We start from the raw sequence: 27601 nt of genomic DNA, 5'->3' as shown, positions 1-27601 counted from the left end.
AGCTTCATCGCAGGGAGCTGGAGCTCATGTTCCTGAGGTATAATGTTGAATAAAAAGCAAATGGGACCTCCTTAGTGCCCTGGCATTAATGTTCTCCCGGTGCCATCCGAGCGGCGGCACCGCCGGCGCCGCATGCGGAACATCACGAACGGAAAAGTGTCATCCCAGGGACAATGCTGGCAGAGGAAGAGATGGCTGGAAAGCRCCCAGGGACCCATTCGGGTTGAAATTTGGGCTGACCCAGTTTCCTAACTGGGGGCGATCTGGCCCACGAGCAGCCTCTGGAAAGGAGGGGTGCTCACAAGCTTCCACAGCTGGATATCCATAGCAGGATAGCACTCGGCTGCTCCAAATTGCCCCAAAAACAGCTTCTAGTCCTCAAAAATTACTAATGATAGTCCTCAGAAATTACTAATGACCCAGTTTAATAAAAGCGCACGCTATTCTGAGATGGTCTTGCCTGATTCCAGCTTGAAAAGCAAACCCAATGACCTTTAATGTATACAGGACAGTTCCCCTGGGCCCTTTTTTAATGCAATAATTTATTGAGGTCCAATATTCATCGCATGTGCACAAATACCATGTAAATATTACAGCTGTACTGCATGACAGGACAAGCATAACATAGAGCAATGACAAATGAGGGGAGGGTTAACATTTTCTGTACAAAAAAAACCCCAAAATATGCAGCCTCTTGGCAATTTGTAAAAATACGTAACTTCTGGCACTTTGGAGAAGAACACCGTATAAAAATAAATATTCTATGTACAGCAACACACACAGGCCAGTCCAGGGTTAGAACCGTCACTGCAAAAAAGAAAAACGAGAGACCGTAAAGGGGCGTTAGTGACGGTTTCATTAGTGACAACTTGGCTCGGGGGGGACAGCCGCATCATTGTCCGGGTTATTTTACCTTATTCCAGCAGCCGTGAACGGGCAGGCCGTCTTCTCCCTGCAAGAGAGGCGGGTGAACCAGGGCTTTAGGAGGCGGGAGGTGGCGCGGGGCGCTGCAGGGAACCCCCCAAAGCCGCGGCGGGGGGCCCCGGGCGCGATATATTCCGAGTATTCCTGCCCTCTCGGGAATGACGCGAACCTCCGGCTGCGGGAACCCGCGCGGCCGCACTCGCAGGCTGGAAGGGGCGGCAGCTGGAGCCACGGCGGGCTCCCAACGCCGTGGCCGAGCTGAGCAAAGCGGGTCGTCCCCGCGGCGAGGAYGGAGACCGTGGCTCGGGGAGAAGCCCAGGCGGCCACCGCTGCTCCCTCGGGCCACCGAAGCCGAAATATCCCCCCGGCACCGCAGCCCGAGAYGGGGAAAGGAAGGGGCAAGCAGGAGGGGGGAATTGGGGGCGTGCGGGTGGGCAGCGGCTCAGGCTGCATCTCTCAAAGGTGTTGGGTGTTAGTTTGGGGGCACCGTGCAAGGCCAGCACACGGGTACCGAGGTGGGATGCTCACGGTCTAGCCTAGCTGGAGCCAAATCCGTGCTGACTGCGGGTACAGCTTGCATGCCAGGATGCTATATGTGTATTTAGATATGTTTATATATAATGCCATCTCTATTTCAGCACATTTTCTGGCAAGTTTCCCTTAAAAAGAGGTCTGCATCTAGCCTAATAGAAAGTAGGGATTAAAGAACCGTAGGCGATYGGTCCGGGGCATTGGTGGAGTCCGTGCTCCTCCAAAAGCAGGGGTTTGCTACAGGTACAACCTGTTCTGTAAAAACCTGCTGTTCATGGGAGGCAAAGCGCATGCGTCAGGGCTGCTAATTTCCTTGGGAACTAGACCAGAGAAGCCCTTCGAGATAAAATACTGCTTTTCTTTTTCTTGGGATGTTTTTGCAGCCCCATGGGGCTTTGGAGGGCAGGACAGCGATGTCTAGCTTAGATGCAACGCTAGCACGATAACCTCCCTTTAATATCCAGTCAAGCTGGATAGGAGGAAATGGTCAACKCCAGGTTCAAGCTTTTTGGATACTGTTTTGCTTGCAGGAGAGGGCCAGGAGTTCCCTAGTGGGACTGGAGGGATGGGAGCATCCATAGAAGCATTCCTCATGGGTTCACTGGTGGTGTAACCATCCTTCTACTGGGTGCCTTTAGAAGGTATGGGGTGCCCGAGGTACCACAGAGGTGCCAGGCTGTGCTTAGCCGCATACAAGCGAGGATAGAGCGAATCCATGGGGATTTTCAGCCCACCACAGAGGTGGCCGCTCATGCATTGGTCTCATGCAAGCTCTGAGGGTGATGGAACAGCCAAAGTGTCCCTAATTACCGCTCATTCCCCCTCCATCCATCCCCACAGCCAAAGCGACGCTGAGCGGGCGTGCGGGAAGGGCCCGTCCCCGAGCACGGCAGTGCCGGGACACCGGGACGGGCACRAGCGGGATGGGGAAGACGCCGAGGGCCAAGGGCAAGCGCGGCATGCGGGATGCAACGGGAAGGTCCGCCATACCAACGGGCACGGGGCATCCAGCCCGTCGAGCCCGGGCAAGCCCGGCTCCCCCTTCTCGCCTTTAAAGCCTCGCAGGCCCTGTGCGTGAAATCAACCACCGTGGTTACTCGGGTTAACGGAGGAAGGAGGCTCCGGCGCCTCCTGGGCTCTCACAGGGCGCCCGGGCCACGGACCCAGAGTAGCGGCTGCTTTGGGAGCATCCGCACGAGCAGCGGGTTCCTTCCCGGTTTCCCTGTCCATTCTCAAGGAAGGGCGGACGCTGCGTTTCTGGATGCCCAACGCACAAATCCACCTGGGATTCGCGGTCGTGCTGCACCTTGCTTTGCAGCACGCTCAAGAGCTTGGACCAAATTCCCATTTGTGTAGCTTTATAGCCAAATCCGGGCAGGAAAACGCCCCGTTCGAGCCGCAGAGACTCGGCTCCCTTCTGGGTCCTGTAGCACCGGTGCCCTGTGTCACTCGGAGCACCCGGGTTTGGTGACACCGCTTGGTGACCCCAGAGACGAGGCGCGACTCGCGRCAAGGCAGGGCCACCCAAAGGACAGAGAGAGCAGAACATACCAACGGGCAGGGTGCATCTAATCCAGGCGCTCCTTGGTCTCCCTTATCCCCTTTAGACCCTCTAGAGCCTTTCTTGCCCCTCTCCCCCTGTAAATAATAGTGCGGGCCAAGAAAAAAAGAGAATATACAAAAGCTTTAGGATCATCCATTTCAAACGCGTGTCAGCGATAGCTTAAGAAAAATACATGATAAACAGTTAGGAAATATCTTTAAAAAAAGAGCAAAACTTGTGTTTGTTCCAGATGCTCTTAAGAAAAAGCCCTGCATGGAGCTACTGGCCTTTGCTTGGCCATAAAAACACTGGTCATTGCTAAAGCCAATGGGCTCTTGGGGTCATGGGCTTCATTAACGCCCAACGGGCAGCCTATAGTCGGGTATTTACCCTGTATCCGTGGGTATCTATACCCAAGCTCGYTGCGTGCCATAGAAGAGCTGAAAGATGCCGAGCATAAAACAGGGAAAGGGGCAGTTGGGCAAGGAGCTGAATTTAGGGTCCTCACGGGGAAGGTTAAAGGAATTAAGGATTCAGGCAGCATAGGTTGCTGTTTCTTCTCTTTTTTTTAAAAAAAAAAATAATATGTTAAACTCAAAAGCTGGCAAGAGAAATGGATGGGAGAAGAGATGAGGAGAAATCACCCCGAGCCAAGCGCTGGAGCACAAAGGATAATCCAGGAAAAGGCGGCGTGGGTTGCTCTGCAGGGAGGAGGAAGGAACCGGGAAGAAAGGCGGAAGAGGAGCAGGGGATAAAGGGAACAAAGGCAGACCTGTAGGAGCAAGGAAGACACACACAAACACACACACGAGAGAAAAAGGCAGGAATTCAAACAAGAGTGAAGGCACCGGCTTTTTTTGACCAKGCTTTTTCAGCTGGGTTGCTGGTTGCTCCCATAGCCACGCCATGGAGCAGCTCCTCGTTTCTGCAGTGGGATAATCGGGATTCCCAAAAGGGCTTCCCAGCCTGCTTTCCAYTGGCTTTTATGGGAGAGCCCTTTGGCTCCCTGGCCCACCTGCAGCCAGCCTGAGACCCTTCTCCTAATGCCAGCACCCAGCTGAAAACCAACTGGAAAAGCCAAGAAACTCAGTTAGGGTTATTGCCTGCTTGGAAGCCACACAAGGAAAGTCAAGCGACACGCGGCTGAATGCACCAAAGAGGAAGTTAAGAAGCAAAGCCAGAAATGGAATGATTAAAAAAGGGGAGAACTTGGCAACTCCCACGACACTRGGACCTTTCTCCCCTAGTTTAAGATGCCCATTGGCTACTGCTTTTCCATCCTGCCCATCTGGGCAGAGTACGATCAGAAATACRTTGCAGGTGGTAAAGGCAGAAAGCTATTCATTATGTGGATATGTATATATATGTATATATATTTTTTTTTTTAAAGAAATCACATAAATTCACCTCATGAAGTCACGGCATGTGCACATGCACCATAAAACTTTACATTTTCAGATAAATTCAGGTGAKACCAGAGTCTTACGAAGAGAAAGTATACGTGCATACGCGCATATCAATACATGCAGATACGTGGGTTACGTTGACATATTTATGCAGTTACAGCCTTAGCAACTATAATCTGAAGCAACCATTTATATTTGCAAATAGAAATTAGGTTCAACGATACGTCTCAACTGCAGTTATCAAAAAGACTCAGAGCTTTAACAAGCAAGAAACTCCTTGCAGGTTGTTGAAAGCCTGATGGAAAAGCGAGGTGCTTAAATACATGCCCAGGTTGTATTTATCTTTTTATAACACAGGTGATAGAACAGCAGCTGTTCCCATGACTGGTTGTCCCCAGGGAACCCAGCTCTCCATCGGTCACATCCATCCAGGACAAAGCCTGAGGAGACTTCTCGTCTGATCCTTTAAGATCTATGAACTTAATTCATCCTGTCCAAATTTCCACCTTCCAAGATCTGGAAGATCATTTGCTAGAGGCAATGTAAGGGCAATTTAAGGGCGAGGTGACGGGATCCACCACCTCCAGCTCGTTTGATTCTCAGGGGAATCCTTGCACGGGTAAGAAGGGTTTCCCAAATCACATCACGTTGGCCTAACTCTACTGTCCGTGAAGTCYCACGTGTCAGTGAGAACAGAGCTACGGCAGCAGCAAACACTAGCAAATCCCTCTGCATCCTTTGGAGAGATGGAGCAGCCTGTCCTAGCTGATGATAGGAACTGCAGGTATCACCTTACGTGTTACAGGCTTGTAAAGTTACTCACGAGAAGGTTTAGCAGACCAAACTACATGCTACTGTCATCAGGTTGCTCAGAAAACAACCGCTTTACCACCGCGTAGAGACATTAGTCACCAAAAAGAGAGGTCACTTTGCTTGGTCACTTACCCGGCTTCCTTTGTCACCGGGTAGACCTTGTAAACCCTGAAACACAGCAGCAGGAGAAGAGTCATTTTTCAAAACACACAGGTCTCACTTTATGCCCAGTCAATAAGAAGAATTTGCTCAGGAGTTTGCTGCTGTGTCCATCAGTATCAATTGCTTTAGGCTATAAAACAAACAACAAAAAACCTTTTCCTGCAATTTTGATTAAAATACGTATCCTGCGAGCCCTGCCCAGCTTCTTTTGATGGCGTGAGGACCGAGATGAACCAAGTTTCACAATGTCAGCTGCATCCATCGCATCCTGAACYGCTACTCAGGAGCTACCCGGACCTTCCTGATGCTCCTCTAGGGAAGCCAAGCTCCTACTTTTGGTTGTAGGAGCTACCTACCCAAGCCACCAGTGCCAGGTTTCAGCAGCCCCTTAGACATGGAAGGAGGAACGTGCTGGAAGCGACAGAAATCCTGAGGGCCCTTGGTACTTACGGGAAGCCCTGCTGGCCCCATTGGTCCTGCARCTCCAGGGTCTCCTTTACTGCCCTGAAATGGAGACAGAAGAGTAGAAATAGTTAAAATCCCACACTGTGTAGGGAGAGAGCACAGCAAGGACCACTGCAGTGTTACAGAAGAAGTGTAAAGACGTCCCTTTCACAGCCCAGGAACAAGATATTTAAGACCTTCATCTGGGCCTCTGCTTTTTTAACGTGCTTAARGAGGGTGAAATTCCAGTTCTTGGAAAGACCTAGGGGCTGTGTGACCTTCAGAGAGGTTGCAGAGCAGTTGCGATGTGTTTTGAAGCTAACTCACCCTTTCCCCTTTTGGTCCTGCTGGTCCCGAAACCCCAATTGGTCCTGGAGTACCCTGAAATGGCATGAAAACCAACACATCAGGCCATTGTCTTTTATTCTGGGACCTCCTTAGAGGCATGAGACAGAGTTGCTCCCCTAGGAAAAGACAAATTGAGCCCAAAATGAGAGAATTTGTGTTACTGGGTGGCAGGCATGCAGGTTGAAAGACTCCGTGCTGCCAAGATGAATGCAGATGTGTACGCAGAGGCAAATGAAGGGGAGCATGGTTCAATCCCAAGTCCCATTCCCTTTTTGCCATTGATGCCACTCCACCAGGCTCTCGGCCATGCTGACATGGAAAAGCAGTCCTTTGGCTGACTCTTTGGCACAAGGGCCATCTCCGTCTGGCATGGCAAACACCCTAGCGGCACCATGACTTGCTTGGGCTTGGGGAAGTGAAGCCAGATCAAGCTCATCCTTAAAGCAGACCACAAATAAAAGCTCAGGAAAGGGTCACTGTGCCTCACGGGCAGATTCAGGCAGATTCAACCATGTGGAGACACTCTGAAACTCCGAGTGTTCTCCATTAGAGAGTGTCTCCCATTGCCTCCCTGCCCACGTGCTGCTCTCAAGTGCTGCCTCCTTACGGGACACAGGTCCTTATGGATTTATGTTGGTCCCTATGGGACACAGATCCTTATGGACCTTACATTGGTCTCTATGGGATGCAGCCCAAGGGCTCTCTTTGCTCACGGGACAGGAAGCACGGATGTTCCTAAGCCCCAGAGGGTTATTCCTGGCGTAGACGAGGCTGCAGCGGGAGAGATAGGACAAAGCTGGGGAGGAGACCACGGTGGGAACGGGGAAGCGGGACTCACCGGCGGTCCGGGTCTGCCGTCCAACCCCGAGGCACCCTGGGCAGACACGGAGGGTTACTCAAAGACAGGAACGGGCCGGGCAGGAGACGGGAGGAGAGAGGAACGGGAGCAGCAAACACACACGCGTGACAAGCGGCCTCCGCGAGCTCCGAGCTTCCCAGGCCTTAGGGATGCGCGGGAGCAGGTCCAGCCCTCCGGCGGCCGCCGGCAGAGGGAGCGGAGGTGGATGTGGACGCGCAAGCCGGGGCGTCTTTTGCTCACGCGGCCCCGAGGAGCCGCTTGCGCTGCCCCCCGTAACACCCAGGCTGCAGGGAGCCGTGGTTTACACGGAAAACTTTTTAATCTGCATTTTCTGCCAGAGAGAAGCAGCTCAACGGAGCGACTAGGGCTGGATGAAAGGTGCCCCGGCCCTCCTATGTGGCTGCTATACTAAACACAAGTGGAAAAACAAAGCAGTGCTRTAAAGAAGGGCACGCAGGTTTCAGCCTACCCAGGCCAGCGGCAAGGACAAAGCCACCCCGTGCACAGGACAGGGCTTTGCCAGCAGCGCTTCCCACRGGGAGAGCAAACGCGGGCGCCGGCATCGCGGCTGGGCGGCGCCGCGGTCCCCATCGCTCCTCATCGCTGGAGKCGAGCTCTCCCGAGACCCCTCCTCGCTGAGCCGGGCTTTGCGGCGGCCTTAGCCCCACGTTCCTGAGCATGCCTGCGCTGCTATTTATAGGGCCATGTCTTTCTGTTGCCTTTGCCTATCAAATGCCCCGCAGCGAGGGATCCTCTTACACRGCTCACAAAGCGCCGCTCGCTTCCTGGGTACTTACGGGTAATCCCAGTGGCCCTCGGTCTCCCTTTTCACCCTGGGCACCCTTCTCTCCTTTCACTCCATCCGTGCCCACTTCCCCCTAAAGGAAGGAAGGAGGGAGGAGAGGATAAGCTCGACGCTTATATAACAAGCCCTGCTCCGTCCCGAGCGCGCCGCCGCGGCACGGAAAACATGACAATATACGCGCTGAAATCGGGGGAAATTATCCCGCCGGGCAGTTTTGCAATGGGGATTCCTTGGAAATGAATGACAAATGTCCCAAAGATTTACGGAAAAGTCACGCTGGGATCTTTCCCAAAAAGAAAGTGGCTCCTTTCAGAGCAGCACCATCCAYTTCAAATGCTGGGCAAAAAATATATTTTCATCTTCCCTTTTTTCCCATAGCATACGTATATATGTTAAAATTCTAGACTGCAAGCTGTAGGGCAATAGAAACAAAATGTTAGGCTTTGATAAAACCAAAACATTTTAGTCAGCCCAAAGTTCTTCCTGAAGGAATCGGCGCAGGACTTCTCCATCGCTAATCCCATCCGTGCGGCACAAAAATTCCACCTGCTTCCTTGGCGCGCGCCCCGAAGGCGAGTGCGTCTTGCACGAGTTCCCCAGACGCCAGTTACAGACAAGCAAGGYAAGGAACTGCATCTGTAATCAGCACCTCGAGAGGAGATCCATTAAGATATAAGTAAGATTTAAGTATCTTGTGCTCATTAGCRCCTAGGTGGTGCCGGCGGGCACGTGCCAAGCCTGGCCAGAGGAGCTACCGTGTTGCTCGTTGCTCAAATGTCCTGCTCATTGCTTTCAGCTCAGCTTTGCTGAGAATGGAGGAGGAAAAACGCAGAACTTCACCAAAATTTCCACCCTTTTTTGCTTTCATCTCTGTGTACTCATATTTACTGCAGACAAAGCATTGGTGCAGGCTAAGCAGTGCACATGGACAGAGATGAGAAAGTTTCTGATCACCAAAAACAGTGAAGTTCCTGAATGGGTTTCCAGTAGGATTTACAGCATTTAAGGCTTGGCCAATTTTAAGGCAGAGCTCAGGGTTTTTGGGGAATGAGTGACAGGCTTTTCCTTCCCTCTGCACAGACCCTATCCAAGGGGCAGCGGTTTGCCAGTGCTCTGGGTCAAAACAGGAGAGAAGGACCATTTCCCTTGATCCTAAAATGAGTGCTGCCAGTCCATTTCTTTCTCTAGAAGAYATTCAGAAGGCTTCTGTTTTCTCACCAACATGGAGAGAAAAATCACCCCTGAGAGCTCAAAAAAAGTTGCTGAAAGGCATGGTAGCATTTGGAATATATCTAATGAAGTATCACTGCTCAACGTCTTACTGCCTTACCTTGGGTCCTGGAAAGCCCTGCAGACCCTGCGTTTGGGATGAGAAATAAGAGAGTGAGTAATGTCTAAGGGCATGCCTTCAACCCCAGGTATCCCTGCTCACCGAGCAATGCACGCGCTCAGCCCAAAGGCCTTTCGCTTTGCGTCAGGGCACTTCACGTTCTGTTCTGCTCCGTTGATGGGGAGCTCTCGCCAAGAACAACCTGGACACGCRCCAGGCCTGCTATTACGACCATTTTTGCACTTGATCCCATTAATCCCATCCATCCCRTCTCTCCACAGCCTTCCCTTTCATCTCAGGCTCTAACGCAACCTTCTCTCTTTACCTCCCCAGACTGTCATAGCTCTGACCTACCCTGAGGTGCAGTTGGGAAATTTGGTACCAAGCCTATTCCTGCTTGGACCCCACAGTGCCTCCAGTGGTGACCACCAGCCAACATCGTCCCCAAACACTTCCCACTGCATCCATCCCAGTGCTTTGCTCCTCAGATGAGTCGCTCAAAACTTACTGGAGGTCCTGGGGGGCCTTGGGGTCCAGGGGGACCTGGTATCTAGAAAGCAATGGGAGAGAAGTCATAGCCTGATGGAAGTCACTGATCTAGACTGATCTTGTGCAATGGAAAAACGAGGGCATCAGGAGCTAAGGATGGTTGGCAACTTGTCACACGTGATGAAGCCTCCTGTGCTCAACGCGGGTCGTGCATCGTAAGAGGGTGGGATGTGGCCCTGCTGCCCAACCATCCCTCTCCAGCCACCAGGACTGCAGGAAGGAAACACAAAGGGCGACCTACCGACTCTCCGGGATGTCCTTTCTCGCCGCGCTGCCCAGCTTCTCCCTTTTCTCCCTGTGCACAACAGACCGTGTCACCTTGAGCCACACTCCAGAGCCTCCCACCATCAGGAGCCCACCACGAGCCATCCATACACCACGGAGCAGCAATTCCCCACAGGAGCGGTGGGAAACCAGTAGCGTTCCCTCTCACTTAGCCATGCAGGTGCTCCGGAGAGCGCCAGGAGCAGGAGCGCAGCTTGCGTGCCCCTTGCTTGCTGTGGTAGACCTGAGCTCATGGGTCAGCCATGCACAGTCGCGGACATCCTGACTCTAAGGCACTCCTAGAAGTCCAAGCCTGCCGAGGCACTCGGCACTTGGAGAAAGATCCAGTGTGTGTTTTGCCCTGCACTGTTTTCTCTTTGCCCCGTGTGAAAGTTCAGCCTTTTCCACTCTTACTGTCAGTCCCGGCAGTCCGGAGGGACCTGGCAGTCCTGATGGTCCTGGCATCCCCTGGTCACCTCGTTCTCCCTTCTCTCCAGAAGGGCCATCAAGACCCTATGGACCGAGACAGATTTGTGTTTCTCACAGGACGGCACCAGGCAAACGTAAGCGACATCGCTGACCAGACGTACTCACCGGTAAGCCGATCTGTCCTGGCTCTCCTCTCTCCCCCTTTTCTCCAACGTGTCCTGGTTCTCCCTTCATCCCGGGCGGTCCGTCCCGTCCTGGCAGTCCGTGAGGGCCAGGGGCACCCGTTTCTCCTGGCTTGCCTCGTGGTCCCTAGGAGATATCCATGGGACAGAGTGAGGATTTTGTGGGGGAGAAGAGGACTAGACCGGCAGAGTCCCTCCTTATCCCCAAAGCCCTTCTCGCTGCCATCCAAGGGATTTATCCTGCCATCCCAGCTGCTCCATACAGGCTAGGGCTTGGCTAAACCTTGAATGCAGAGCAAAAGAGAAGAGCAACTGGGCAAGACCTTGTAAAAGCAGAGACGGGCGCTCTTACTGCAGACACCACCACAGARGGAAGGATAATCCACCGAGACACCTCATCTCACCTTCTCTCCGTCGTGGCCTGGAGGACCCGGCAAACCAATTTCACCCTGAAGCACAAAATCATATTTTGGCACTTTGAAATTCTGGCTGCTTCTGCTTGGCCATGGGACGATGGAGAGGCATTACTGAGATAGTCAGCAACAACTCTTCCTTCCCCTGGGTATTCAAGCAAATACCTTCTGTCCTGGTGGCCCTGGAGGCCCAGCCACACCTGGGAGTCCTGGGGGTCCCTAAAAAGAATAATAATAAAGGGGATTATTTTCACAGTGGTGCCCATGGCATGCGTTATTGTCTTGTTTGAAACCAGCCAGCTCCTTTGAGTGTGAAGGGAACTGCAACACATCACGGTGCCCTCACCTCCCTCCACAGCAAGTGTCCACCCCGGGTCACCAATAGGACCTTTTTTGCAAAGCGTCCTCTCTCCTCACTTTGGTCATCCCCGCTTGCTTTAGCTCACAGCAGTTAAGGCAAATGTTTTTGTAGCACCAAAACGGTCAGGCCATCTGCCTAGGAGGAGCACCCAGCTTCTTGTTTAAAACACAAAGCACTCGGCTAGGCACTTACCATCAGGGCCAAAGTTCGTATTTCCTAAAAAGAATTAAAAATAAATAAATATCAGGAGGTTTTTTTAAGAAAAAGAAAAGAGAGAGAGAGACAACCATTTGAAAACTTAGCTTTTCCCCAAGGCTGGTAATTGGTTGGTTTTCCATTAATAAACACATTCAGACAAGCAAGGAGRCTACAAAACACATCACTGCAGAGCAGCAGAGCACTTTCCATCACTCCTGGTTTCTGACACTCCATGGGACACGGAAAAACCCCATGAAACAGGGCAGGGGCACGTCCTCACCTGCAGAGCTTCGCTGATGTTGCCATCATAGTCCATCATTTCATCCTTCCCAGGCTCTCCTTTGGGGCCCTGCAAAAGATCAAACTCCCAGCGAGGGCTTGGGTTGGCCCCATCTCCGTGACCATCCGCATCCTCCCACCATCCTTAGAGCTCTCCTTGAAGGACCGGAGCTTTTCCAGCCTTTGCAAAGTGTCACCTACCCGTGGGCCCATGGGTCCCCGCTCTCCGGGCACTCCTGGCTCCCCCTGCAATGGTAAGAACATGCCGTTAGCCATGCCTGGTCCTTCACCAGGTGACACCTCAGGAAATGTCCCCCCAGAATGGGAAAGCAGGAAAGGGATCCAGACCCCTCACTTGAGCTGCCCACGGGCGCCATCCTGGCACACGTCTCCCTTCCCTCACCGACCCAAGCGTGCCTCCTGCTCCCAACCCCAGGCTCCGCATGCTTGCCCGAGGAGCAGCTTAGTGCAAAAGCCCATAGGGGCTCCACGGGAACAGAGGAAACTGGGGAGAACAGCCCCTGCTGCCCAAAAGCAGCGGACTCCTTGAAGGAATTCAACGCAACGCAGCACAACCCAACGCAATGCAACCCAACCCAACGCAACCCAACCCAACGCAACCCAACCCAACGCAACCCAAACCAACACGGTGCCCACTCGCGGGGCACCAGGACACCGAGCCCAAACACACAGCGTCCTACCCGCTGCCCCCTCTTCCCCGGCAAACCTGGGGGGCCCATCCTCCCGGGGACTCCAGGCTCTCCCTTGGTTGGGAAGAAGAGAGACAGAGAAGGCGCCTGTTACACAGCAGTAACACAACCCCGAGAGGCTCAAGCGGGAGGCAGCAGCTGTCCCGCCAGCGAGCCAGCTGCCTGCAAAGGGGTATTTTGGCACTCTGCCTGTCGCGGGAGCTCTGTGCTGGGCCAGGGGGTGACCAGAGGCACCACGGGACAGCTCACGCAGGACGTGATGGCAGGAGAGCCCTCACTCTGGCCCGTGGGGCTCGGGTGGGCATGGAAGTGCTCAGAGAGACACAAGGGCAAGACAAGGTCCGGGGGAGTCACCAGCAGGACCTCTCTCTGCCTGGCATCCCTAAGCACCAAGGACCTTTTGGTTGGTGCTTGCAGGGCTTGCTGGGGAGGGAAGGAGCACGAGCCCAACGCAAGCGGAGCGCCAACGCTTTCCTAGGGTACCTTTTCTCCTGGAGTCCCCGGCTCRCCCTGGGGAGGAAAAGAGGGGATGGATCAGCCAGAGCGGCTGGGTCAGCGCGGGTTTGGCTCTCACTGCCCATCTCACTGGTATCTCCAGCCCCTCCAGCAGCTGCTGACCCCCTCAGGCCCCGCTCCCCTGGCCCCAAACACACGGCGGAGGGGAAAGACTGACCTTCATGCCCACAGCAGCCACACCAGCAGCGCCCTAGCAGAGAGGGAGAGACGAGAAGACCTTGTTGGAAACGCGGCAGGCACCAGCACATGCTTTACAAGACACTACCAGCCAGGTGGAGCTACAAAGCAAAAATTCACATCTCTTCCCCCTTAGGAAGCCCGGGAGAAGCCTGGCGAGGCCACGTGGCTCAAGTCCTCCTTTCCCGGGCGGCTGCTTCACCTACGGCAGCGGCTCCGCTTGCCAGAAAGCTCGACCCGGGCGGGAACACCAGATCTCCCCAGGCCAGCCCAACAACTTAGTCTGAGAGCCAAGCCAAGGCGGACAAGCACACGAGCACTGAAGGATGAGGGAATGCAAGGGCACGGACCCAGGGGGGATGCAAAGACACAGAGCGAGGACCAGCCGCCCAGGAGGGCGCTGCGTCCCGGGCACACGGGGCCTCGGTCTCGTCACTCCTCTCCTTCTGCGCTCACCACAGAAGACAAATCTCACAGGCCAGCAGTTGCCAGAGAGCTCAGAAGCCAACCACGACATGGGGGAGRAAATTAGATAGCTAAAAGAAGACACGCAGAGCGACACAACGACATCCAAGCGGTGCAATCCGGGTGCAGGCGGTTCCGCAGGGCAGAGCAAGCCACCAACACGGGGCCCGAGAACGCAGCCTGCCCCTGCTATCCGAGCCTCCCGGAGACAGGTGCTCCCGCGGGGACAGAAGGCAGCGCCGGGGCATCGACCCTCTGCTCCGAGATCTCCCTGAGCGCCCCGGGTTAGTGCCGGCCGGAAGCTGGGAAGGGGTCCAGGAACAAAAGCGCACGTGAGGGACAAGGGGGTTCTAGGGAGAGGGATTGGGCAGGGGTGAAGCGGTGTTAGAAGGTGGGTTGGGGTGTAGTGGAGAGGGGCAGGAGCCAAGTTCGGAGTGAGAAGAGCTTGGAGGAGGTCAAACGGGGAGGAGCGGGGAGCTAGGGAGCAGCGGGATCATACCTCTCAGCTTTCTGAGACAGAAATCGGGGACAAAGCTAAAAAACACAAGGACAGAAGATGGACATCAGGGATTCTATGCGATAAAAGGGGGGGGGAAAAACGCATTCCAGAACGTCGCCGGGGTCAGTAGGTGTTAGTGTGCGCGGGCCAGAGTCGTGGGAGGGATTAAGTGCGGAAGGTGGCTGGGGTTAGGCTGTYGCAGCACATCTGGGGTCCCTGCTCCTCGCTCCTTGGCTTTACAGAGGCAGCCAACACAGCCTAGAATACCAGAAAATACCATCGTCTAACGCACACCCCGCACTGGAGTTTGCCACAAAATCCACCAAACGCCGCAAATGCCAATGCCCCGGAGACGCCGGCGATGGGCCACTCTCACCGGCATAAAGCGCGAGAGCCCGAGGCCACGGGGCAGCCTCGCATGAAGCAGCTCTCCCCGCGACAAATACACTCTGCCTTTTGCAAAATGAGCCTATTTTGCCCTGCTACACTTTTSGTTTTGGAAGCGGAAAGAGCCAAGAGCCATGGAGAGTCATCACCCAACACACAAGCACATAAACCCGGGAGACGCTCGGGCACCGGGGCGGCCGAGAGGAGGGAGCAGGCAGAGAAACGTCGCCCCGGGGCCCGCACGGTACCTTAGCGCCGTGTCTTCCCGGCAGCCCCGGCAGGCCTCTCTCCCCCTGGAAGCGCAGCGGGAAACACGGGAAAAAGAGAGAGCGACAGATGTGACACAAGTCCTCGCAGGTAGGAGATAAGAGYTAAAGAGGCCTCTTTTCTGGCAAGATCTCCTCAGTAACAACACATAGAGGCTACGCGATGCGCTCAAATCTTACATATGACAAGGTCCATCAGGGACAAGGCTGGCAAAGAGAAGGGGTCACAAAATAGCCAAGCGATAGGGCTGGAACAGAACAACCTCCTTAGCCCCCACCACCACATCCCGTGCCGCAATGTTCCCTGAGATGTGGGGTCAGAGCTGCTCAGCCTCCGGGGGCTACGAGACGAGCAAATGTCTTTGGAAAAAAATAATGCAAAACCCCTGGCCTGCCTTGTGGAGCATTGCTGCCCTATTTTTCATTGACAACAAAAATCCAGGCTCTCCGTGGGCAATCTGCTCAGCACCGTTGCTCCGAGCTGTGGGGTTAGGCTTTGCTTGGAAGGCACGTGGAGCGGGAATGCCTGCGTGTCAGATAAAAGGCACTCTATAATCTGCATTATTGACAGTATTTTGCAAAATACCGGCCAGCTTTATAATCTAAAAGGCCTGYGCAAGCTGTCTAATGATCCTGACGGAAGACCAAGAGGCCAATACATGGTGGTCACAAGAGCCAAGAGGGTCTCTACCAAGCGCTGAGCTCCAACGCGGCTGCAGCATCTGGCCTGGGCTTCTCAGAAAGAAGAGGGTAGAATCTCACCCACATAACCGGAGTGTTTGTTTTCAGCTTGATTTTAGTGGTAATTCCAGAGGGTGAATCAAGGCCTGATTAGTCCTCGTACGTGGGCGCAGCCAGAGCAGATGTCTGCTGCCACGGAGCATGGGAACGCGAGCAGGGGTGGAACGTAGGCTTCTTCCAGCCTTTTGGCTCACCGAGATCCGTATCCCAGCTTCGTTTTTCCAGATCAGCTTAACACAAGAGCGTCTAGCTCTTGAGACAGCTACAAGAAATCAGTAGCTCCCCAAACACATTGGTTCTGGGTGCARTTCTGTTTGTATTGACACTGGCGTGAACCAGAAGTAATTCCTTTGAGCCTGATGGAATCACCCTCATGTCAAGTTGGGAATCTTCGGTCTTCACATCCCTACTTCTAAGGGAACGCCATTTTCCCGCGGGAACTCAACTGCACGACAGTCAACTATTAACCCCAAGCCTACATCCCCCGYGAACATGCCTTGAACCTCACTCTAACGCCTCCTGGCTAATCCCTGAAGGAGCCTTTTCAACTCGCAACCCACCCAGATGGGAAAAACACAGCCCGAATGTGCTACCCAGCAGCTAAGTTGCATGCCACATGCTAAATGCTTGGAATACATATGTCACTGTTAATGCCTCTCAAAATATGACAGAGCCGGTCTTGTCCCCTCATGTTGGGAACGCACGGCGTGACTCAATGCGCTCTATCGAGAACGCCTGCCAATGTCGTAATGTCTTAAACACAGCCTACGTTGAGTAATGTGTTTTAAGTGGATGGGTACAGTAAATTTCGAGCAAATAGACAACATCTGGAYGGAGACCGTAGGAGCCTGTAAAAGGGATCCAGAAAGGGAGACGGGCCGGGCCGGTGCCAAACCTCAGCCCGAGCTGCGGATTTGGAGGGGACTGGATGCGTCAACCCGCCAGATTTTATGAGGAAACCCCAGCCCCTGGCAGCCAGTGGCGGGAGGCAACAAATCATCCGCAAGCTTCGGAGAACCGAGGCCGCTTTTATTGCCCCACTTTGGGGCTGGATTCCAGAGCGGGAAGCCCGTCGGAGGCCCCGCTCGGAGCCGCTTCCCCGCRCGGTCTCGAGCCGCGCTCATCACGCCTACCTTGACGCCTGGCTCCCCTTTGTCGCCCTGCCCCGGGAGGAGGAGAGAGGAAACAGAGAGGCACGGTGAGCGTGAGGAGAGATCCAGATGAGCGGAGCGGTGCGAGCAGCAAGGGGGACGGAGCGCGCACGGATCCCGATGCCGATGCGCGCTCCCCCGGCTCCCTTACCTTCCTGCCAGGGTGGCCCTGCGCCCCGGGGTCTCCCTGCGAAGGGAAAGAGGCAAAGGAGAAGGAAACCTTGGCCCCACGTGCGCAAATGCTCATGGCTCTGCCCCGGAGCGGTGCCGGGGGCAAGAGAAGCCTTTTGCCCAGAGCCACCAGCCCACGGGCGACCCGCTCGGCCCCGCGGAGCCTCCCGCTTCCCTCGCCTTCCCTCTGCACCCCGAGGCCGCCCTCACCTTCGCTCCGGGCGGCCCGGGCGAGCCCTGCGGGTAAAACAGACACGGCGGTCAGCGAGCACCCGCAAACGCCGCGTGGACGGGCGCGAGGAGGAGCTCGAGCGCGCGCCCGCCGACGTTCCCCGCACCCGGTACCCACCTCGCCGTCTCTGCCGGGCCTCCCGGCTTCACCCGCTCTGCCCTGGCGCAAAGGAGAGCCGCGTGAGGGAGGCAGCGAGGCGGGAAGCGCCACGGCTCCTTCCCCGCGGCTGCAGGTACTTACAGGGGGGCCGGGCTGTCCTGGGGCGCCCTGGGGTCCGGCGGGCCCTGGYGGGCCGGGGGGTCCCGGCGGGCCTTGTATTCCCGCTTGGCCCTGCTCGCCCTGCGGTGGCGGGAAAGAAGGGGTTAGGGCAGGCAGAGCCCTCAAGCAGCACCCCAGGGTGGCAGTGAGGCTTGGCGAGCACACGGAGAGGTCTCCAAGAGCGGGGCAGAGCGCACGGAGCCAGCACCTCCCGGGCTTCCCCCTTGGACAACGTYCCCTCGGATTCCCAAGGACCAGGGGTGCAGAAGTGATCCAAAAACGGGAGCGAGCGGCACAAGCGCCGCGGCCTCGCGGGGCCGTGAGCGGAGAGGGCAGGCGGCAGCGCCTGCAGCACATGCCAGGGGGTATTTTTAGCCTCCGAGTATTTCTCAGCGCTGCTCAGCGGTGGCCAGTTCGGCCCCCGGATCCGTCCGGCAGGGCCGGGTTACAACTTCCTCACCCTTGGGAATTCCGCGCGGTCCGGGGCAGGGAGCAGGCACCTCAATTGCAGGAARCGTCAAGCTAAACACGAGCCGTGGCCCTGGCAAGCCCAGATCGAGGTGTTTGCMCAAAGACCTTGCACAAAGACCTGCACAAAGACCTCGCACAAAGACGCAACCCAGCGTCCCGCTTAGACACACTTGGCTTAAGCACGCTTGGCTTAAACGCGCTTATCCAGACCCTGCTGCTCAGTTTAGGCACCGGGCTTTGCTGCGTTGTTTCCTAGCCACATTTCTGCCCGCCTGGCTCTGCTGGAGCCTCTTGGAGACCTCTCCAACACGGAGCAAAGAGCAAGGCGCGCAGGGGCGAGCGCGGGCGTGCGGAGCAGAGCTCTACCTGGAACGTGCGTCTCTTAATGACCGGAGGAGGAGCCAGGCGCACGGAATTGAGGAGAGGCAGCAGCTGCGGGAGACGCGGCCGGGCGGTCGCGGCGCCGAGGAGGGCGCCAAGAGCCAGAGAGCAGCCAGGGCGGAGAGGGAGAGAGAGAGAGAGAGAGAGAGAAAAGAGGGGAGCGGAGAGATGGAGGTGAGCATCACCCAACGCACCTTGAGCGTGAGGATGTGGTTGGAGCGCAGGGCCGCGAGCGTGGTGCTCAGGTGCTCCTGGGGGACACGGGGCGTTACGGGGAGCGCGGGGCGGCTTCCCGGGAAGGCGGAGGGCGACGGGAAGCGGATGGATGCCCGTGGGCTCGCCACCCGCGGCGCCGGGGACGGCGGGGCTGCGACGGGAGCCCCGGCCAGCGCCCCCGGCAGCCTCGCGCTTAAATACACACAGCCGAGCTGCTATTCGCATCGCGGCCCCGCTCCGAGCGCCCTTCATCCCGCATTCYGGCCGCTCCGTGGGATGGGCGTCCAGGGCCATTCCGGCGCGCGGTGCCAGCGCGTGTCGGGCACATCCCACCGCATCCCACAGCATCCCGGAGCCAGGATGCGGGCGACTCACCCTGTGCGGGTACTCGGCGCACTGGCCCTGCGAGACATGGGGATGGGGAAGGAAAATTTCACCCACGGATCCAACRCAGCCTGCATGAGCACGCAGCCCCTCTCCCGCTCCAGTTACCTTCTCTCCTTTCTGTCCTGGTGGTCCCTATAAAAACACACACGGGAATTACGGCACGGTAAGGAGCAGGGCGCTTGCAGGGCCAAAGGGAGCGTGGGGAGCGCAAGGGAGCGGRTACTCACTGGGTGTCCCCGGGGGCCGGCGGCGCCCTTGGAGGAAACACAGCGTTAGGAGAGCAAGAGGAATCGCCCCAAGCAAAGCAGCAGGTGCCCAGGGTGAAAATCGTGCTCTGCTTTTATTAGCYAAGCGGCAAGCCGCCGGGCAGGGGGTGGTTCCAGAAAAATAAATAAATTAAATTAAATTAATTAAATAAATTAAATAAATAATCWTTTTTTTCCATCAGGTTTTACTACTTCTCTTGAGGCTGGCCACGGGAAACGTCAGCTCCTGGAGGATATTTAAGGAGCAAAATTGCCAGCTGCGTGGGAATCGCCGGCACCGCTGGGAGCCCTAATGCAAAAATCACAGTGCGCCTCCCACCACTTATTATAGATCCACATAAAAAATACATATATACACACATACATATATGTATATATATTTTTACCGTCTCTCCCTTCTGTCCGGGATGGCCCTGCAAAGGAAGCGGTTGCGCCTCAGCTCAGGACGAGCGTGTTCCGCTTGTCCCCATCCTGCTTGTCCCCATCCCGCTTGTCCCCATCCCACTTATTCCCATGCTCGGGAAGCTGCCTGCTCCGGCTCACTCACCGGTTTGCCGTCCAAGCCGATAGGGCCCTGCGAGGGGAAAGAGAGGAGGGAAACAGGGAGGGGGGAAACGGTGGGAACACCGCACGGATGCAGAGGGGAGGGAAGGGGCGAGGCGGCCCCCGGAGCAACTTCCCACCGGGATTCCTTACCGGAAAGCCGGGAAAGCCTCTCGTGCCGGGCTGCCCCTGGGAGGCGAAATAGAGGGAAAGCATCGGGTTAGGGGGAATATAGCGGGTTTATGTGTTCTTATCCACGGGTGTAGCGGGGGCTCCCTCGGGAAGAGGGGCCCAAAGGCACTTACGGGCGGCCCGCGGGGCCCCATGACGGACATTCCCGCCTCTCCGGGCGCTCCCTGCGGGAAGGCGGGCGGTGAGAAGGGGCAGCAGGGGGGCGAGCGCCGCGCGCTTCCCGTGGGACCCGCTCACCTTCTCTCCGGGTTGCCCCTTGAGTCCCTGGCCCCGCGGCCCCCGTCGAAGCCCCATGCAAGAGGGACAGAGCGGGGGGAGAAAGAGAGAGACAGACGGACACGGGAGTCAGTGGCACCCCCAGCCCGAGGGCGTTCCCGCCGGCGCAGCGGGAGCCAGCGGGAATTCGGGGCTTACCGGCCGTCCCGGGATGCCCATGGCGCCTTTGTCCCCCTGGAGAGCAAGGCAGAAACGGGTGTCATTGGAAAGCAACCGGCCCCGGCCCGAGCGCTCGGGTTTTGGGGAGAAATGGGGGGAAAAACGAGGTCTGCCCGTGGGGAATCGCATCCCGGGTTCCGGCGCGTACACGCGGCCGGGATCCATATTCCCCGCCCCATGGATGTGCTTCCTGGCACCACCAGGGTTTGCCCTGGGTGGATTTGGTGCTGAGGTYGCTCACATTAAACCAATGCGGGCAGCGCGGCACGGGGAGAGAAATGGGGGAAAACAAGGTATTTACCGGGAGCCCTGGCCTTCCCGTGGGGCCCTGCAACAGGAGACACAGAAAAAGCCCGAGTTAGCTCAAAATCGCGGCACAACACGCAACAAATGCAATTAATGCAATTAACAAATGCAATTAATGCAATAAGCCGGCAGCGCAGCGCCTCGGCCGGCTCCGCTAAGCTCCTCTTGGGGATATGCAGGCAGTCGACGGGCCAGGATGCGCCTGGATGCAGCCCCATCCTTGCCAGGCAGTGGGAACGGGGCTCGGGAAGAGCGCCGGGATGCAGCCCCATCCTCGCCGGGCGGTGGGAATGGGCCTTGGGAAGAGCACCACGGATGCGCGGTACTTACAGGCGGGCCTGCAAGAGAGGAAGAGAGAGAAGCCACCGTTGGCATTGACCATGGACACCACTACACCTGCATGACCCAAACCAGGGGTTCACGCTGCAGGGAGACCCCCCTGCTCCCGGTGAAGGGCATTTCCCGACCCCCTGGAAAAGCTGCGCTTTCCAAAAGGCTCTCCGATGTCCTTGCAAGAAACTGCAAACAAGGGGACTTTTTTATTATTATTATTATTATTTCCCTCCCTGTGACGAGGAGGGGACATGGAGATGCCCTGGCCGCTTCCTCGGGTCACCCGCGCCCAGCGCCGCGGTCAACATGTAATCCATCCCGGCGAGGAAATCCAGCCGCTTCCCAGAGGCAGGAGGCGGCTTTCGGGAGATACGGTTACTTCCTGACATTCAGGAGCGCGTTAATTGATAACGGGAGCGGGCAATTAGTTACGAAACGCTGATTAAAGCAGCAGCAGCCCGAGCGTGACCTTAGCCGGGGAGGTTCGGTCGGCGCTACCCCAATTTCGGGGTAAAATAAGATCCCAACCGGAGCGTTTTGGATCCGACACGCTCCATGGGTGACCCTTGGGAGCCCAGACCTCCCGCCTTCTCAAACGGGCGCTGTTTTTGGCCGCATTCCCGGTGCAACGAGAGGCGCTTCCAAGGCTGGCAGAAACGCCGGAGGGCGGCGAGGCCGGCGGAGCCGCCCGTGCCAAAAAAGCGCCCCGGATGCTGAGCCGRTCACCCGAGCCCCGCCGCCCCAACGGAGCCCCCGAGCTGCCCGGCGCCGCCACGCTCGCCGCAGCAGCTGTCGGGGATAAAAGCGGCCCGTGCCGGGGCCGGCACTCGTCCCGGATCATTCCCACACCAGCCCCTGGTATTCCCGCAGGAGCGCCAGAAGGGGGAAGGAGCCGCGGGACAGCATAAATCACAACCGGGCAGGGCGAAGATAAGACCCCTTGGGCTGTGATTTCCTGCTGGAAAACGCAGTCCCCCTCGCTGGGAGCAGCAGAAGGTCCCAGCTCATTTTAGCTGGGAATCATTGAAGGAAAYTCTCTCCTCGTCCACTTCAAACGCGGCCGATGCGTTTTAGTCCCCCACCAAACGGCAGGGCTTTGCTTTCCTATGTCATTTTTGAAATTGCAGGCTGAGCTTAATAATTAAAGGCTCTAAACACTGCTTTCGTGCCCAAGCCTCGCTGCATCGCCCCTCTCCGCCGTTTGCTCCATCTTGCCTTCTTCCTCCCCAAATTCTTGCCGCCGCCTCCTCCTCCTCACCCTGGCACATCCACCACGGGCTGGGTCATCTCCTAGCCAGGACGCTGGGGACGCTTGCCAGGTCCTCGGCCACGTAGGAAGCCAAAAAGCTTTCTCTTATTGCACATATTTCATAAAGATTGCCGGGTTTAAAGGTAGCAAGGGACTCCTATGTAATCTCACAAAAAAAASACAGCAAAACGAATGGAAAAGCAACAAACTGTGCTTTTTTTTTTCCTGGAACAGGCAAAAAAAAATAACTTGGAGGAAAACCAACTAAATTTAGAAGGTGGCTGCCGGCAGCTCTTCCTCCCGGCCCAAAGGAAGGGCCCCGAGGCGGGGAAGAGGGCAGTATTTTTAGAGAAACCTCTCCCAAGGCCACGCTCGGCAGGGGTTTCGGCAGGAAAAAGCGCCCTGCTGCCGCCCTGCCTCCAAAATGGGTGAAAAAAGCGGACAATTCGGCCAATTCAAGACATTGCTGCTGTGTTACGGGCGATGGGAAACGCAGACCTGTGCACAAGTCCTTGTGCATCCAGCTCCCCTCCTGCTGCAGCCAGCTGAGCCCGGGAAAAGAGGGTTAACGGGCCCCGAAAGCTGCTTTTTTTGCTGTTATTTTCCCCCCGTGGCGTTGCTCACCCCCTCGGACGGCGAGGAATCCACGGTGTGGTTTGCAGCAAGCAAACAAACGCGGCCACAGGACGCCCAACGCAAACAAATCCCRGCCTAAAGCGCGGCCCTCGAGGACCCGGCATCCTCCACAAGGGCAAAMCCCCCCCCAAAACATGCACATGGCTTGGGGAACAGAGCTAAATGGCAGGAAATAAGAGGAATCCCGGGGAGGTTTCTTAATTAGGCTGCAATTTTGGCTCCGGGTGCGTGCGCCGGGGAGATGCTCCTCACATCTGCGGAGGCAGCARCCCTGGTGCCTGCCGGTGCCACCAGCTTCAGACATGGATTCGAGGGCAAAAGCAATGGGGAGAGCCCATAGATTTGGGCAAAAACCCCCTTCTCTTCCCCTTTCTTTTTCTTTCCATGTAAAAGTCATGGAAAAGCCATCGGGAGCGTGGGCTGCTGTCCCGTCGGAGGGGAAGCAGGATCCAAGCCGTGCGGGGGCAGAGGAGAAGTCGCCAGCAATATCTTATTTTTTTATTAAAAAAAAAGGATATTGAAAGCTGGAGCGGAGAGCCAGCAACGTGACATATAAGCACCCAGGGACCATGAAAACGGGAGCCGAAGGAGGGAGATGGGGAAGGTCTAATAAAGAGAGGTCCATAAAATGCGGAGGCTGCCGGAGGGGGCTCGACGCGTCCCCGGCTAAGGAAGCACAGATTTCCTTATCACTCGCTAAGAAACACAGCCGTGCACTTTTCCTGAGGATGGGGATGCGGGATGTGCTGGCTGCTGATAAATGGTTATTCCTGGCGAGGAGCAGCGGGGTTGAGAACGAGCATCATCCAGCTGCGGGCGGCTCCATCCCTGCTCCATCCCTGCCTGGCTTCATGGATCATAGCTCTGTCCATCCACAGCTTCCTAGTTGCCATGGGAAGCAGGAAATTTGGTAGAGAGAGGCTGTGGCGRCCTGATATTTGCTGGGGATGGGCAAGATCAATGGGCAGCTCGAGCCCCCGTGAGACCTTCGTGGTTCTCCTGAATCCAAGGTGTCCTTCAGGGATGCCTTGAGCTCAGCAGAGCAGGAGGCCACCTACTTCCTATGGGAAAACCCGCTACGGATTCGAGGGATGAGCGGATCCGTGAGTATCACGCTCCTGATGTCGAGTGCTCGGGTGATTCATCCGTCACACACGTGATATGGGAGGTCACGCTCCAAGGGCCTCCAAAGTCAGCACATCCCGGTTTCCCCCTGCTCCGCACTCATGTTCCAAGCCTCCCTCTCCAAGCTGGCTCAGAAACACCAGGAGGATGTTCATTCCTGTGGTTTTTTGACATTTGTATGTCAAGGCTAGGCAGGAGCTTGGAAACAGAGCGGAGCTACGAGTCGTGCTCCAATCCACAGGACAGGGGTGATATTTAGAAAGAGCTGAACTCGGTTTCCATCTCATCTCTGGAAAAGGATTCCTTAGCGCAGGTTTCATTTGTGCCRTCTTTCTAATTTAGCCTTAATGGCACCTATTGTATGGCTTGAAGGACAAAAACAGCATGCAGCCACCCTAGTCTGTGTCACCCGTGCTGRTACCAGGCAGCTTTTCCTCTTCAGCTGCTCAGTTCGGACACACAGGCTCGAACTCTCCCAAAATTTCGGCAGCTTTGGGTGTGAGGAGCACTTCTTTTCCACAGTCAAATGCGTGGAAGGACAATGAAGAAGGCGGCGTGATTCACCACCGGGTAATGAAACGCCGCTCACAAATGGGTTTTCCATAGCCGTTTGCCACTTATTGTATTGAAAACCACTTCAGAAGATGCCCCTCAAAGAGCCTTTTGATATTACCATGATGAGAAACATAAYGCAATGAAGCAAGCCCATAGCATTTCTGTACGTTGTGCGAGCGGGACCTCAAATGACCACTTCATCCAGGCGCCCTACATCCATCAGCACCTCCAACACGAGGCTGCTCGCGTGCGAGATGCCTCCAACAGTTGCGTAGCACCGAGGAATCCAAATCTCCTCCCCCAGGGGCACGCGAGCAGATGGCAGAAGAGCATTCCTGGCTTGCAGCTCAYGTCACCCAAGCTTAACCATCCCTCTTTGGTGCTGCCTCGAGCCAAACTGCCCAAAACTGTTCCCATTAGCATCTCCCAAGAGATCTTTGCCCATCTCAATGTTGACGCCTAAAGTAAACAGCAAGCTTGCCCTCTGGGCATCTCTTTTCTCTCAGTGACCGCCCAGAATGACCACCTGGGCATCTACCAATTTTCCCCTTGCTTGTCCTACRCAGAATATTAATATTTACATACGTGCCCAGACAGTTATGAGATGCCCACGTTTGCTTCCTATATCTCAAGCACGCCATGGAAAGCCCAACTTGGTGTTGACTGGCCACAGAGCATTGCAGCCTTTCTACAAAAGGTCCCACCAGGTACGTCCACCTCGGATCCCTACCTGCCGGGCAGTTGCATCGCTGGTGCGCGTCTCGGACCTCCCGGTGTCTCGGCACATGGAGCTTCAGCCTCTGCCAAGGGAGAGCACAAGGATTCATTAGCCCTGCCATAAGCAAATACTTGGGAAGGCGGCATGCAGGGGGATGAACRGGATGGGGACGGATGCTTTGGGACATTAGTCCTCAAAGTGCTCAAGCAGGGCTGGCTTGATTGGAAGCAGGCTGCGGGGTTTCGTAACGGCCTCCAAATGTGCTCCTTCGCACGGGCATTACAAAACCTGGAGCCTGCGGCGGCCAACGGAGCATCCCCAACATGGGAACCAGAGCTCGAGCGAGGCCACCGTTGGAACGGGACCTCTGGTCTCATTGGAAACGCGCTCAAAATTGACCCTTGTCCCGTGCGAAACGCATTTGGGGGAGGGCATCCACGCCAGCCCTGATGGGCATTATTAAAATAACAGTGGTTYAGTGAAAAAATGCAAATCAGTCCCAAACGGTTACCCATTAATGCCTGGGAATCGCTCGTGGTTAATGATTTGGGAAGACCCCTCGGCAGAGGCTGCGGAGCTGCGGGGATGCTCCCCGTGAGCAAAGCACCGCCAAGACCAGCTACGTGCCCCGGTTGCCTCTTCCAACCCATTTCGTAGCCGGACGAGCCTTTGCAGAGAAATAGGCTCACGAGAGGCTCAACCTGCTTGTCGCAGAGGACCATTTGCACAGGCTGTGCAATCAACTAGTTTTGTTCAGACAAAAAAATTAAGTCATTCCCCTGATGCTACATCCTCCTGCAAGAACACGTCGGTTGGAAAGAAATGTGTTTTATAGAAAGAAAAAAAAAAAGCTGTTTTTCCTGGGAAGGAGGAAGGCAGCACCTAGGGGAGCCTTCCCTTTTCCATCTTGACACGATCTGTCGTCCCACCGCAAGTCCAAACCCCATGCCTGACTCCAAACAGACGCGAATCGGGGCATTTTTGTTGCGTGGCCAACCAAGATGTTGGGATATTGATTCAGTTGGGAGCCAGGAGATGGGGTCTACGCGAGGACARCCGCCTGTTCCCAGAGCACATTTGATCTGTGCTCTCAGCCAAGAAAGCACAGATATGGGATGGCTTGCGCCTTGGGCCCGGTCCAGCCTCATCGTGGGCCCTCCAGATGGCACGGCGTGCTTCTCTCCAGCTCATGGTCAAACATGGGCACGCGGGCGACAGCAGGTCCCGTCCCCACCTGCGGCCGGGCCAACCGCGGCGCACGGGGGCGAGACGGCCCCATGCCGATCCCCAACGCCAGGAGCTGCCTTGGCTCGGGAGAGCGAAAAGGAAGAGTTTTCCCCCAAAGCYGCCTTTTCCGAGGGAAAGCGGCCAAGAGCGAGCAAAGCAAACCCGTCATTTTGTAGGGCGGRTGACTGCCGCGTGCCTGGCTTGCTCACTGCTAGCGTGGCAACGTTGGGGTGGCTCTGGTGGACGCGGGAATGTGAGCAGGACCTTCTCCTGCATCCCAGGCCCCAAAGCTTCCAAGGGCCCCCGCGTTGTGGGTGGGAACGGGCTTCACCCAAGGGCGAAGACGCCTCCAGTAAACGGTGCGAAACCATTTCCCACCACTAACATCAACCGCAAGAAGAAATACGCCTCCAATAGATGATCTATTAGAGCCCCTAGGAGGGATTCAAGGGCTAGGGGGGTTGTTCATACTGGTGGTTCTGTCTCCAGTTTCACTGTTTTGTCTTTAATGTTGCCAGCAGAGTGGGCCGCTTGAAAGGCTAGTGGATAAGCCGGGCCACGGCTGAGAGGGACGAGGCAGCAGGATGAAACGTGGGTTACCCACCAGGAGATGCAGGAAGAGGAAAAGGAATCCTATGATTTGGGGGCGGAAAGCACTAAGATAAGGGGGGCAGCAGAGGATGCTCGGCGTCAGTCTGTCCTTCCCATCACCCTGTCCCGGAGACCCAGGCAACGGCGCATCATCCGCCGCTGGTCCAAGCTTGGGCGAAAACATGGGTTTTAAGGAAAAAGGGGCTGGGGGAGGAGGAAGGACCTGCACACGCGCGGCGAAGGGCACCGACCTCGTCGAGCAGCTGGTCGACTCTTCCCAGAATAGCGGCGTCGGGGAGCCAGGCGGGCGCCCGCTGCGCCTCCAGGCGCGAGAGCCGCGACTGCAGCTCCGCCGTGCGGAAGCAGAGCAGGAGGCCGAGCGCCAGCGAGAGCAGCGAGGCGCCGGGCAGCCCCGAGCCCAGCAGCAGGGGCAGGCGGCCGCATCGCTCCGCGCCACCGCCGCCGGGCCGCCCGCTTGATGCCGCTGACGGTGCCGCCATCGGAGGTGYCCCATCGGAGGCACCGGCGCCGCCTTCCCAGCTCTTCTCCTCCCGCAT

General features: G+C 56.2%; 1 protein-coding gene across 1 annotated transcript; it reads right to left on the bottom strand.

The window, feature by feature from the left end:
- Positions 1-523: 523 nt before the first annotated feature.
- COL13A1 (collagen type XIII alpha 1 chain) lies at positions 524-27601 on the bottom strand. Its single transcript, XM_026046317.1, has 39 exons — positions 27296-27601; positions 25239-25308; positions 20941-20948; positions 20284-20319; positions 20107-20133; positions 19983-20033; positions 19831-19866; positions 19682-19708; positions 19521-19547; positions 19096-19122; positions 18974-19000; positions 18857-18883; positions 18251-18316; positions 17396-17494; positions 17273-17314; positions 17134-17160; positions 16904-16939; positions 14843-14887; positions 13224-13256; positions 13034-13060; positions 12542-12604; positions 12042-12086; positions 11842-11910; positions 11556-11579; positions 11168-11221; positions 10994-11038; positions 10573-10716; positions 10393-10491; positions 9956-10009; positions 9674-9715; positions 9166-9192; positions 7828-7908; positions 7010-7045; positions 6151-6204; positions 5830-5883; positions 5350-5385; positions 3007-3093; positions 914-952; positions 524-807 (listed from the first exon to the last, which is right to left on the bottom strand). Exons 1-39 carry the CDS (start codon positions 27599-27601, stop codon positions 805-807), a joined length of 2100 nt encoding a protein of 699 aa, XP_025902102.1. The 3' UTR covers positions 524-804.

Source organism: Nothoprocta perdicaria, unplaced genomic scaffold, assembly GCF_003342845.1.
Source record: "Nothoprocta perdicaria isolate Ctin4 unplaced genomic scaffold, notPer1 scaffold_431, whole genome shotgun sequence".
NCBI lineage: Eukaryota > Metazoa > Chordata > Aves > Tinamiformes > Tinamidae > Nothoprocta > Nothoprocta perdicaria.
Note: the sequence above shows the minus strand (reverse complement) of the source record. Positions and strands in the feature narration are given on the sequence as shown.